A 12,951-nucleotide genomic window follows, 5' to 3' on the forward strand; every position below is an offset into this window, starting at 1 on the left:
ATCATTAAACTGTCCATATCCATTTCAAACCATTAATTTCACTGTTACATTCGAAACCATTTCAAATATTTAATTTAGCTATTAATTCTAAAAATGCTTCAAATAATTAAATTGACGATTGATTCCGAACTCACTTCAAATCATTAATGATGCCATTGATTCTGAACTCACTTCGGATCATTAATGCATCTATTAATTCTAAACTCACTTCATATTATTAATTCGGTCATTGAATCTGCACATGCTTCAAATCCTTGATTCGGCCGTAAAGTTTGAAACCCACTTTAGACTTTGTAAAGTCTAATGCCCATTTTTCAGTTCTTTTATTTTAACCCGACTCAATCTGATTGGCTCAACTTGCAAATATATTTGCAATATTCTCTCTCTCGTTCAAACGTCATTCTAATTAGTTATGGTATGTGACATCTCTAGGTTCATCATTGAGCTAGCAGTAGGATCTGTACTAACTCATTAGCACAATCAAGACAACCGATGGTTCGAATCAATCTCCCATTCTTACAAACTATGAGTGACATCTAGTAATATATTATGACTATTTAAACTATGTGAAATATTTTAAAAACATAATGAACCCGTCAGCTTTGGCAACACAAGTTTAGAACACACAAGTTTCAATAGGATCATCAATATCCTCTTAATGATCCATCGAATAGGAACTATTTAAAGATTCGACATAATTGTAAACCTATTGACTGTCACACATATTCTTAATCCCTCAAGAATATGTTTAGTCCTAACTGATTTTATGAACTTATTCATGAGAAAATGAATGAATATTTATTTGCCATTAAATAATCCTTAACATGTAATTATTACATAATTGCTTTAGGGCATATAACTAATAGCACACTTCTGAGTCATATTAGTACAAGGAAGATGGTCTGCTTTCTCATCTAACATGTCCATATCCTCATGAATCGTTTTAAGAGAAATACTACCATTTTGATTTGCTTTATGCATGGTACTTTTACTGCCTTCTACGGAACTTGCCTCTCTTTACACACAGCCATCTCTTTCTGAAATGAGATGACAATAATTTGCTAATATGATGTAGGTCCTCTTCGTTATACTCCCACGTTAGAGATCTCCTGCTAAGAGGAAACAAGTGCTGAGTAGAAATATTCAAACACTATAGAACAGGGAATTGGAACAAAAAGTCAAATGCCTTCTCCACAACAGAAAACATGATTCGTGAATGATTGTATGTGATCATTCGACGTTTCAACATCGACAAGATGCCAAGATGACAAAGAAAGAACGAACAACTACGTTGATCGTTCAGAGAGTCCTAAATTAACAAGCACATCGAGGATATAAATAACACCCTAGTACACTAAACTATAAAGATAAACAGCCAAGTTATTTCCCTATTTACTTTTTAAGGAAATGCCTCGATGACGGATTGGATGGCGCGTATGGGCTTGATCGTGTACTTGGTGAACCCAGCTTGGCAAAGCACGTGAGCCCACTCCTTCTCAGTCCTCTCTTTGCCTCCACCAGTGTGAGCCATCATCACCATGTCAAGGGTTAGCCTCACGTCAGTCAACTTGTCGTCTTCCTCTTTGCCGATCACGGCTTCCATGATTATCACCTTCCCTGATTTGCTCCCCGAGATGGCTTCTTTGCAGTTCTTCAGGATTTGCACGCACTTGCTGTCCGACCAATCGTGAAGAACCCACTATACATGTTCAAAAGAAGCTAGCCTCTATTAATAACCCCTGAAAAGCCGACCACATGCATGTGTGTGCAGAGATTATCTTGGAATTAATAGGGCTAGAATCACGGGGGGGATAAAAGAACAAAACAAAGTCACTTTTACCTCCATTCTTAGGTGGAGGAAATTTTCCAAAAAGAATAATTACATTTCTGAACTTTGGTTCAATATGTAATATCACTTTTGAACTTTTAAATTTGTTTAGTATGGTCCCTAAACTATTAGTAAATACCACAATGTAATCTCTAAACTATATGAAAATATCTAATATTATTCTTCAATTAATTCAAGTCTAAAGGCAACATTGAGCATTTTCATATAATTTAAGAACTAAATTGAATATGTATAAAAAGTTGAAGGACCATATTGAATCAATTAAAAGTTTAAAGATGACGTTATGCATTGGGCTAAAATCTAACAACCACGTTAAGTAAATTAAAAATTCAAGGACTACATTGCATATTAGTCAAAGTTTTGGGATTATTTGTGTCATTTTCTCTTTTCCTATACATACCCCACAATTTGTAACTCATCTTTCAAGGGTAGGGTTGAGATAATTTTTTTCCATTTAGGGATGAAGAAAAATATAGTTTGAAAGAAAAAGGTAGAAAGGTAGATAGCGGTGTGTTTGAAGATGATCCATTAGTATAATAAACCCCCATTGATTTTGTGTGAACGTGATATCAATGATTTCGTATAAATTCAATCTTGCAAATCAATCACACAATGAATTCTCTTAGTAGAAGATTAAACATTGTCAGTGCACAACTTTTGTTTGATGATACATTTAGTTTGGCAATAACTAATAAGAGATGTACAAAATCTCAATTGGATGTTCACTTGTTACCATAAAGATAATCGATGCATGTGGGGGTTTCTAAGATCAACCGTTGAATTGGGTGAAAGAAATGTTAATGAAAATGCATTTCAAGTTTAAAAAAGCCAACCGATCATCACCAACATAATAAAAGACACCCTTTAAAAGTATGTACAATGTACGTTGCGTGGCCTTCGCAACTACTTTCTTAACAATTCTTGTCCTTTTTGCCAGAAAAGTACTGTTTTTAATAGTTGGCTGTTGCTAGAGGTGAAAATGAAGATGGAGAACTAATTATTTTATTTAATGTGGAAAAATTGATATATAATTTCAGGCCTAGCCTGACCCAAGTCGAACAAGGCCGAAACCTTTGGGCCCAAAATTTTTTTGGGGGCCACGTCTGCTGTAAAATTCCGGCCCGTTTATACCCCCAAAAGTCCGCCATTAGTAATCAGATATATAATTGTATAGCCCACTTGTTTCTATTACCCACATGCAAATGTATTATATCATGCTATAAATCTATTAATGAAGTAGTCTTTCAATATGCTTGGTGTGTACTTGATGACCCACCATTTCGCACAGAGCAATTAACACTAACTTAAAAATGACCGTAGTAGGAGTTATCAAACCCAAGTTGCAACCATTTAATCTAATATTTAAAATTTGGTTTAGAAAAAACAATGCTATTTTGACCCCTATTTTGACTAAGACACTCATTTTTCTAGTTAACCTACCCGAGTCTTCTCTCTCTCTCTCTCTCTCTCTCTCTCTCTCTCTTCCCCCCGGTGGCTCTAATATATATATTATCAAGCTAACTTGCAAAATTGCCTTTATTTCTATCATCTCTCACCAGTTTTCACAGTACAAATATTTCATTACACCTAATAAGATATTCGCTTTACCTAGAGAATATTTTCAATTTTAATTTATGGTCTCATTTTTTAATCACAAGAAATTTCTATTTATGATAGGTTATGAACATATAGTTAATTACCTTTTTTTTTATTATCAAATAGTGTGAGTAAAATTATATTTCAAAGTCGAAAAAATTAAATTAAATTAAATTATCTATCCAATCTTGATAAAAATGGATAAAAATTGGAAAAGAGAAAGTGATCAGAATATGGAAAAAGGAAAATTTGCTAGGAGCATGATCAAATGTCGATCGTATTTATATTTAAGTCATATCTAAATATTAACAAAAGATGAGCGCATAAATGCAAAAAAAAAAAAAAAAAGGAGGAAACTTCTTGCTATTCTACTACTACTATGAAGAAAGTAATTACTATCGAATTGTAAATTTAATTTCATAGCAAGTGGATCAAAACTTTAAAATGTGTTTAAAAATTTTCTTCTAAAAAAAATATGACGTAAGTTTGAAAGTGAACGTGTAAGTAAGTTTTCAACCCTCATCTTTTATATTAAAATGTGAAAAGCTCAAAAGAAAGCACAAATCAGCAATGTTTAATGTTAGAAACCTACAAAGTTTATCAGGAGAAACACCAACAAGGCTAAAAATTGGCTAGATAATAAGATTGAATTTAGTTTTCAACTTTGAAATAAAGTTTCCCTCAAACAATTTGATTAAAAAAAGGCAATTAATTGTGTCTTCATAAGCCATTGTAATTAGAAATTTCTAACTTTGTATGTAACTTTTGTGATTAGAAATTTGAGAACATAAATTAAAATTAACAACATTCTCTAAGCAAAATGATAACAGGATGTATGATAAGATAATATGTTGTTAGGTGTAATTTGACATTTATATAATGAAACTGACAAGAAATGATAGCTACTAGAAAAAGAAAATTTTGTTAATTAGGTTGATAGGAAAAAAGAAACAATAAATTGAAGAGAGAGAAGGGTTTTTTGGTCAATTGATTGAAAAAAAAAAGAGTATCTTAGTCAAAATAGGATGGATATAGTGCTGCCATAAAAGAATTAGACAAACCTGGACTCACCAGATAATAATACTTAACGAAAAAAGCCATGGAATTTCTTGACAACAAAAATTGATGCTACTTGGTTTTTCTTTTTTTCTTTTTTTTTTTTCGTACAATCAAATCCTTAAACTTTTATATTGTGCAGTTAGTGTTATTTTTTAGCCCATGTAACTTACACAGTCAAGTAACCACTGAGATTCGCCCCAATGGTTACCCTTCCAACATGGAAGGGAGAGGTGAGGGGTTCAAATCTCCACCTTCTCGGGGGGATGAGGTGGGGATGAGTAAGTTTCAAGAGTGGGTTTCGACTCCCACGCCCTGCAAGAGGCATGGCAAAAGTCTGAGAGTGAGTGTAGAGTAGGCATAGAGTAGGACTGACAAAAAAAAAAAAAAATTACACAATCAAGTTAGGATTTCTTTTTATCTTTATTTTCCCCGCTTGTCTTCTTCTAGTTTGGCGCAACATTAGCATAACTTTCTTTTTTGCGCTACCATATCAGATTGCTATGTAATTAATTATTTGGATGGTTCGTGATTGACTAAAGGATGTGGAAACTAATCGAGAATATTAGAAGGTTTAAATGGACAAAATATAATTTAAAGGATCGTATTGCACAAATATAGAAAGTTTGAGGACCTAATTGAATAAATAAAATAAAAATTTAGATAGCTAAAACCGTAATATATATATATATATATATATATATATATATATATTTGGGTTAAAACTGAAACTTCTCTCTCTCTTTTGGGTTCACCTAAAAATGTACTTAAAAAAAAAACTGTACTTAGCCGGGTTAGTTTTTTTTTTTTTTTTCGATCTCTTTTCTACTCTATTCATACTCTACACTCACTCTCAGACTTTTGCTCTGCCTCTTGCAGGGTGTGGGAGTCGAAACTCACCCCTGAAACTTACGCGTCCCCACCCCATCCCTCCTGAAAATGTGGGGATTTGAACCCCTCACATCCCCCTTCCATGTTGGAAGAGTGGCCACTAGGGCGAATCCCAGTCGTTAGCGGGTTAGTTTATAGATGAACTTTTGACATACACACGTTGCCAAAAAGGGTGAAACAAGAAGTTAAAAAAGGCACTAACCTTGAGGAAAACAGCGTCGGCCTTTGGAACGCCCTCAAACATGTCTCCTCCGACATGCTCCACCCCCTCGCATGGCGGTGAGGCCCCGGAGACGACGTGAGGGAGGTCGAAATTTATCCCTCTGATCCACGGAAATGCCTTCCTCAGCAACCTCAGGGTGGTCCCGTTCCCTCCTCCCACGTCCACCATGGTCAGGACACCTTCGAACACCTCCGGGCAATCCTCGGCGAGTGCTGGCACCGCCACTCTTGCGTCGCATGCCATGGCCTCGTCAATGAGCCTGCTGTGCCCGGGATTCGCTGCTGAGTATACCCAAACGTCGTCGCCGTGCACCGCCACAAAAGGCGGAGGAGCTGTGGCAGCTGCTGCAGACACGTGAGAGCTCAGGTTGAGCCATGGGGCGAGCATCACGGGGGTGGTCTCCAGCCGAATGAAAGCGGCCATTGAGTTCTCTCCTCTGGTCAGGAGGCGGCGAGAGAGCGGGGTCTGTGAGTAGGTGTCGGTGTCAGGGTGTTGCCTGAAGATCCTGCGGTGGACGAGGAAGCGGAGGATGCGGCGGAGGGAGGAGGGGCAGCAGCCGAGCTCGGAGGAGAGCCGGGACAGAGAGATGGAGGGCTCCGGGTGGCTCTCCATGGCGTCGGCAATGCCAAGATCAATGGCGCACTTCACCACCGCCATCTCAGTGAAGCCGAAGACGTACTTCCAGATGTCCAACCCGGCTCTTGCTTCTTCATTGTCCTCGTCGCCGGGGGCTTGCGCTGTTGATTTTGGTTCTGCTGCTGGTTTTTCGAGTGTCATTCTCTCTCTCTCTCTCTCTCTCTCTCTCTCTCTCTCTCTGTGGGTTTGTTTGATGAAGCTTGCCGATGGAAACTCAACTTGCTACTGGAATTAGCAAGCACGAGGAGAACCGCACATATACTTCAGGCACTTGATAAGTATACCAAATATATAATAGTTTAGTTTTAAATGCATTTTACATAACATCTAGAACGAGATTGGACAATCACTTCATAATGTCTCATAATTTTCACGACGAAGTGCTTGAGTTTCAAAAGTGATGCTTCACATAAAGAAAAATATGGGGTAGGCTGGCTTATTTAAAGATGGGGCGATGGGATGGAATAAATTTTTCCATGACACGTATTTCTTTGTTTCTTTCATATGATTAATTTAATTCTGTCGAATATCCTTGTAATGATGATTAAATTATATTACATAATTAAATGTGTCATTTGGACAGATCTTTTCAGTCGTTTCTTTGCGGTTTAAACGAGTTCAACTGCGCATTGCTTAGAGAATCTAGCTCGACGTCCTATCCGGTTTGAAGACGCCCTTGGAAACTTCTGATGTTGGACCAAGTCCAAATCTCCATATGCTATGGTTTTTGCAGGTAAATTTCTTGATATATTAAGGTGATCTTCATTTAAAATACCACCAAACTTTTGGTGATCTTCGCACAATGTCTAGAATCAAGAGATATTGATTAGACGTGCTGTGTGAAGTATATATCTAATCAATAGGAAGCAAGTTTTCGATAGGGACTTTCAATTGTGATCCAATAATACGATACTTAACTTGAATGTATTCCTTATTTTAACGTGTTGGTATCTGCACTCCTTATTCTTCAATTGAAGGAAAAAATTTTCTTCCCTCACTCCTATTAATATTTTCGAATTTTATATTTCAGAGTTCAGACGAAATAATTTTATGATATATTAAAATGCAAAATGATATTCATTTAAAATGTCATGAAATTTTTGGGGACAAGTACAACTGTACAGGGTTGGATAGATTAGATGAACATACATGAAGAGTTGATGGGCACCCTGCAGCATCAAGGTCTGTCGCCTTTCAATCATTTCTAACCTTTTTGGAGCCTTCATAGGAAAACCACCGTTTTATCGCAGGCTTGATTGCGTTTCTCTTCATCTTCAAGCCATAGCAACTTCTAAAACCGGACAATAAGACAGACCGTCCTTGAGTTTTAATCTAATGCACATTGTGACTCCTAAAATTTTAATTTATTTTATATGGATTCCTAAATTGTGGTTCCAATCCAATAAATAATATGATCTCCAAACTTTTAAATTATTTAATATGATTTATGAATTTCTGATACATGTTCAATTTAATCTCTAAAATATATTAAAATATTTAATATTATCCATAAACTTGAAATAATAGAAATATACCATTAAATATTCTGATGATATGTATTGCTGCATTATGTAATGAGTTAAAGCTCAAATATTATATTGAATAAATTAAAAATTTAAGAAATTTAGTCTAAATTGAAAAATCATTTGTGTTATTATTTCTTAAATAAGAAAAAACAATTTTTCGTACCAAACGCAGCGTCTTGAGTGCACCTGGTTGGACAAAGTTTTGGTGATGAGATAGGTAAGGCATGTTTCACGACGACATTTCTCGGTCAAAATAGGTCCACCGACAACCATCTCTGGTTTTGCACACTTGGGTGAGCCAGCATCTTCTTAAAGTTCAATATTCTTTGAACAACGTGAGTATATTAACTACTAAAGCAAGATTGTACGAAAATATTATGTCAGACTCCATTTGTTTAATAGAAAATGTATCATGTGCAAAAGAAATTCTTTAAAAATGATTGCTCGTACTGATGATAATAATGAATGAACAAAAAAATTTCATCTTCTATGAAAATGATTATACATAAATTATTGCTAATAATTAAATTTTTTTCATTAATTAATGATTTCAAATGATACAATCGATAATTTTTAGAAAAATACTTTACTAATTTTTTTTTTCACAAAACAAAAACACCCTTGGAGTGTATGAAACCAAAACCAACTAGTAGATCCAATTGGGAAGATCAGGTAAGTAGCTTGGGGTGAAATTAATGGATTGATGATTTGGGATGCACTTAATTGATTGTTTTTGCTTTCTAAGTCAAAATGTCCTCCTCATAAGTTGTTTTCCGAGAAAATGCATCATCATCAATATTATTATTGTATTTGATTCTACTGATGGCCTTCTGTGAAGAGACTTCTTCTAATTGAAGTCCGCTCGATAATGGTAATCTAGCTGATAATGTGTGGAAGTACTTCTATGAGTTTTGAGAGGATGTATGATTTGAAAAAGACTAGTAGGACCAAGGGGGTGTTATCGATCTACCTCAAAGCTGAAGTTGATGTTACCTAAACTTGTCGTACTATAACAATCAATCACATCTTAAGAAACCCTTGAGACTCATGCTAAATTCAAAATATTATAGTTCTTGTACACGTTATTGAATAGTGATGATCTCTCTTTGCCACACCATTGATTGAATGCATCTAGCTTGTAGTTTTTCCTAGAGGTTTTAGCTGTGAAAACACTAGGCAACTTTTTTGACATTTTCCACTTTAGTGCTGGTTGTGTTACGTTAACAAATTTTGTTTAAAATTGGCCGAATGAACTTAATTGATAAAAGTAAAAATGTTTAATACTAAATTGGCAAAATTGAAAAGTTTAGGACTGAATTAGCAAAAATATAATATGTTTAGGATTTTTTAGATAATTTTCCCAATTGAGTAATTTAATGAATTTGTCATTGGACTATCAAATTACCGGTTTTAACCACTAAGGGCTGAGAGAGAGAGAGAGAGAGAGAGAGAGAGATATGTCCAATCAGAAATGTTTGTGTGAGTCATTGCGAGATGTTGGAAAATCTTCGCCGGAGGTTACACGACGTCGGAAAAGTTTAGCCAAGGTTGTGACCGGGAAGCTATCTGGCTCGACGAGAATTAGAACAACAAGATTTGCCGACCACAAAGAATTGGCCTCGGCAACAAGTCAAGTGCTGGTGGCGCCTTGCTTGAAGCTGTCGATCTCATTCAGGCCTCTGCAAGATTGCGACTTTAATATTTAACGCGACGTCGGAGAGAAGGCTGTAGAAAGCTAGATCTCGATTGGGCTGAGTGACCTCAGCAAGCGTGTTGCCTGTAGTCTCGTGAGCCTGACAGTCCATCGCCCAGAGTTGAGTAAATCTTGGGGGGTCCATTGCCAATATTAGAATAATTTTAACTTTTTCCTGTCTCCCTTGTTTATTATGTTTTGGGACACTCCCCAAGAAAACAATAGTCGTATAATGCAGCTTGTATCAAGGCTTTGATGACGTTCTCCTCATCTTCATGCCGTAGCAATTAAAAAAGCGACAAATTTTCTTACCAAACATAGCAATTTTAAGTCCACGTACTTGCTCGGACAAAATTGTGGTGATAGAGACAGACAAGCCTGCGTTGCATGGAGACATCGGATTCGACATGTTTCACGACGATTCACGACGATGTCTCTCTGTCAAGAGCGCTCAATTGACACCAATCTATGATTTTTGCACATTTGCGTGAGCTGATAATCTTAAGGAGAAATTCTATGGTTCAGATGATTATTGTGGACCTGCCCCGCATCCAACGTGCACCGTTGGATAAAAAAAGAGGAGAAAAAAAGAAAGAAAGAAAGAAAAAAAAAAAGCTTATGTGAGACCGGTCACATGTAAACTGGTTTTATATTGTAACTTGCGAACGTTTAAAGAAAGTCATTGACGTGGAAGTGACCAAACATATATTTGATTAGGGAAAATTATGACAGACAAGCTTTACCAAATCAAAACGGGTCTACCAGGCAAGCATTACCACGTTGATTACATGGAGGACAATCGATAATGATATTGAATAGAAAGCATGATTGAGAATAAAACTTTAGAATAGCAGGACCACTTTTAGGGGTTTTTTCTACATGTTGAAAAATTAAGTTAAATGTGTCCTTGAAAAATTAAGTTAAATGTGTCCAACCGGCCCAGTTTAGAATATTTCGCGATCCAAGCCTTTAATAATTATAACAAAAAGTTTGAATTAGCACGTCGAGGATTACATTGATAAACTATCAATATATCGGCATAAAATGATCTCAAATGAGATTAAAGCTTCGCCGAGAGTTGCAAACCCCATGCGACCTATCCCAGCAAACTTTAAAACAATGAGATCTAGCCTCAACCCGAATTGACCCTGGTGACGAGTCACGAATCAGTGGTGCCCCGCCTATACTGCGACCTTGCCGAAGCCTCTACAGCTTCAATGGCGGATGAGATGCCGGCAAAGAGGGCTGAATCAAGCTGAATCTCAATTGGGTCGAGAGAAATGTACAATCAGAGAGGTTTGCGTGAGTCATTGCAAGACGCTGGAAAATTTTCACCGGAGGTTGCACGAGGTTGGAAAAGCTTAGCCAAGGTCGTGACCCAGAAGCTATTAGGCCTGACGAGAACTAGAATAACAAGATTTGCCCACCATAAGAATCGACCTCGACAACAAGTCAAGTGATGGTGGCGCCTTGCTTGTGGCCTGATTGAGACTACAATTGTTAGTGAGACGTCGGAGGGAGGGCCGCAGAAAGCTAGATGTCAATTGGGTCGGGTGACCTCAGCGGGCGTGTCGCCCGTGGTCCCATGAGCCCGACAACCCGTCGCCTAGAGTTGAGTAATCTTGGGGGGCCCATTGCCAATATTAGAATAATTTTAACTTTTTCCTGTCTCCCTTGTTTATTATGTTTTGGGACACTCCCCAAGAAAGCAGTTGTTGTATAATGCAACTTGTATGGGGCTTTGATGGGGGTTTCTCTTCATCTTAATGACGTAGCAATTAAAAAAGCGACAAATTTTCGTACCAAACATAGCAATTTTGAGCCCACTTGCTCGGAAAAAATTGTGGTGATACAGATAGACAGGGTTGCGTTGCATCGAGACATCCGATTTGGCATGTTTCACGATGATTTTTTTTCTGTCAAAAGCGCTCATTTGACACCAAATTTTGATTTTGCAAATTTGGGTGAGCTGGTAATCTTAAAGGAGAATTTCTTGTTAGTTGGGTTCACTCCTATGGAAGAGTTGAGGCCCAATAAGTTATATGCAAGTCCAAAATGAGTTGTAAGTGAACCCATATAATAAGTTATATGAGGAAATAGGGTTTCTCACTATTTATATAAAGAGTTAGCCGCAAAAAGGAAACAAAGAATAAGAGAAAAGAGAAAGCAAAAATCTGGGGTTTTGGGCAATATCTGATTTACATTAAGTTGGCGTCGGAGGTCAATTTGTGGTCCGATTGAGCTGAAATTTTGTCAGCATGTTCGTGGCGCAATTTTATCAAATTTGAATGATTTGATTTTCATTTGAAGCTCTATATATCAGGTTTTTCATGGATTGATCAAAACTTGCGTTTTTGGTCAGATTTATCCGTGATCTCTTGTGAAGTTTATGTGTATTGCCAAGAATTATGTTTTTAAGATCTTTGCTGCTATGTACCTTTAGTATTTACTAGAGAAGAACAATTGTGTTGATAGTGAAGAATTTCGGGTGGACTCCGGTCCCGTGGTTTTTTTATCTCCTCACATCAAGGAGGTTTTCCACATAAAAAATCGTCTTGTGTTCGCGTGCTTGGTATTTATTTTACTCTACCATATCGATTTCTATTAGGTTTACACAAGAGGGGAGATTATTTTATTCCACTGCGTTAATTCGATATTGTTCGAATTATTACCGTTCTTCCATCAAAGTGGTATTAAAGCATTAAGTTATTGCTTGATTTTTCTGCCTTGTGTTAAATAATGGAAATGAATACAAGTAGAATGGTTACATTGAATGGTTCGAATTATCATATTTGGAAAAGGAAGATGGAAGATCTTTTATATGTGAAATATTTTTATTTGCCCGTATTTGTTGAGGAGAAACCGGAGAATAAAAGTGATGTTGAATGGTCTATATTTTATCGTCAAGTGTGTGGTTATATCAAGCAGTTGGTAAATGATAATGTTTTGAACCATATTATTGAGGAAACACATACATGCAGTTTATGGGATAAGCTCGAACAGTTATATGCTCGAAAGACTGGGAATAATAAGTTATTTTTTATAAAACAGATGATGGCTCTGAGATATCATGATGGTACTCGTTTGATTGATCATTTAAATTCTTTTTAAGGAATTATAAATCAGTTGGCTGCGATGGGAATCAAGTTTGATGATGAGATACAAGTACTATGGTTGCTTGGTATTTTGCTAGACTCCTGGGAGACGTTCTGAACATCTTTGTCTAATTTTGCCCCAGATGGTACAATTACCATGGATTTGGCCAAGAGTAGTATTTTGAATGAAGAGATGAGAAGGAAGACACAAGGATCGTCCTCTTCACATTCTGATGCATTGGTTGTTGAGAAAAGGGGGAGAAGTAAGTCTCGAGTTCGAGAAATATAGATAAAAGTCGAGACAAAAACAGAGGTAAGTATAATAAATTTGCTAATGTTGAGTGTCATCAGAAGGGACATATTCAAAGGTTTTGTCGCCAGTTAAA

General features: G+C 36.6%; 1 protein-coding gene across 1 annotated transcript; it reads right to left on the bottom strand.

Moving 5' to 3' along the window:
* Positions 1-1,165: 1,165 nt before the first annotated feature.
* On the bottom strand, positions 1,166-6,593 carry LOC104453453 (acetylserotonin O-methyltransferase). The gene is made up of 2 exons (XM_010068012.3): positions 5,595-6,593; positions 1,166-1,699 (listed from the first exon to the last, which is right to left on the bottom strand). The coding sequence occupies exons 1-2, from the start codon at positions 6,390-6,392 to the stop codon at positions 1,400-1,402; spliced, it is 1,098 nt and encodes a 365-aa protein (XP_010066314.2). The 5' UTR covers positions 6,393-6,593; the 3' UTR covers positions 1,166-1,399.
* Between the last annotated feature and the right edge of the window lie 6,358 nt (positions 6,594-12,951).

The sequence above is a fragment of the Eucalyptus grandis genome, chromosome 7 (assembly GCF_016545825.1).
Source record: "Eucalyptus grandis isolate ANBG69807.140 chromosome 7, ASM1654582v1, whole genome shotgun sequence".
Lineage (NCBI taxonomy): Eukaryota > Viridiplantae > Streptophyta > Magnoliopsida > Myrtales > Myrtaceae > Eucalyptus > Eucalyptus grandis.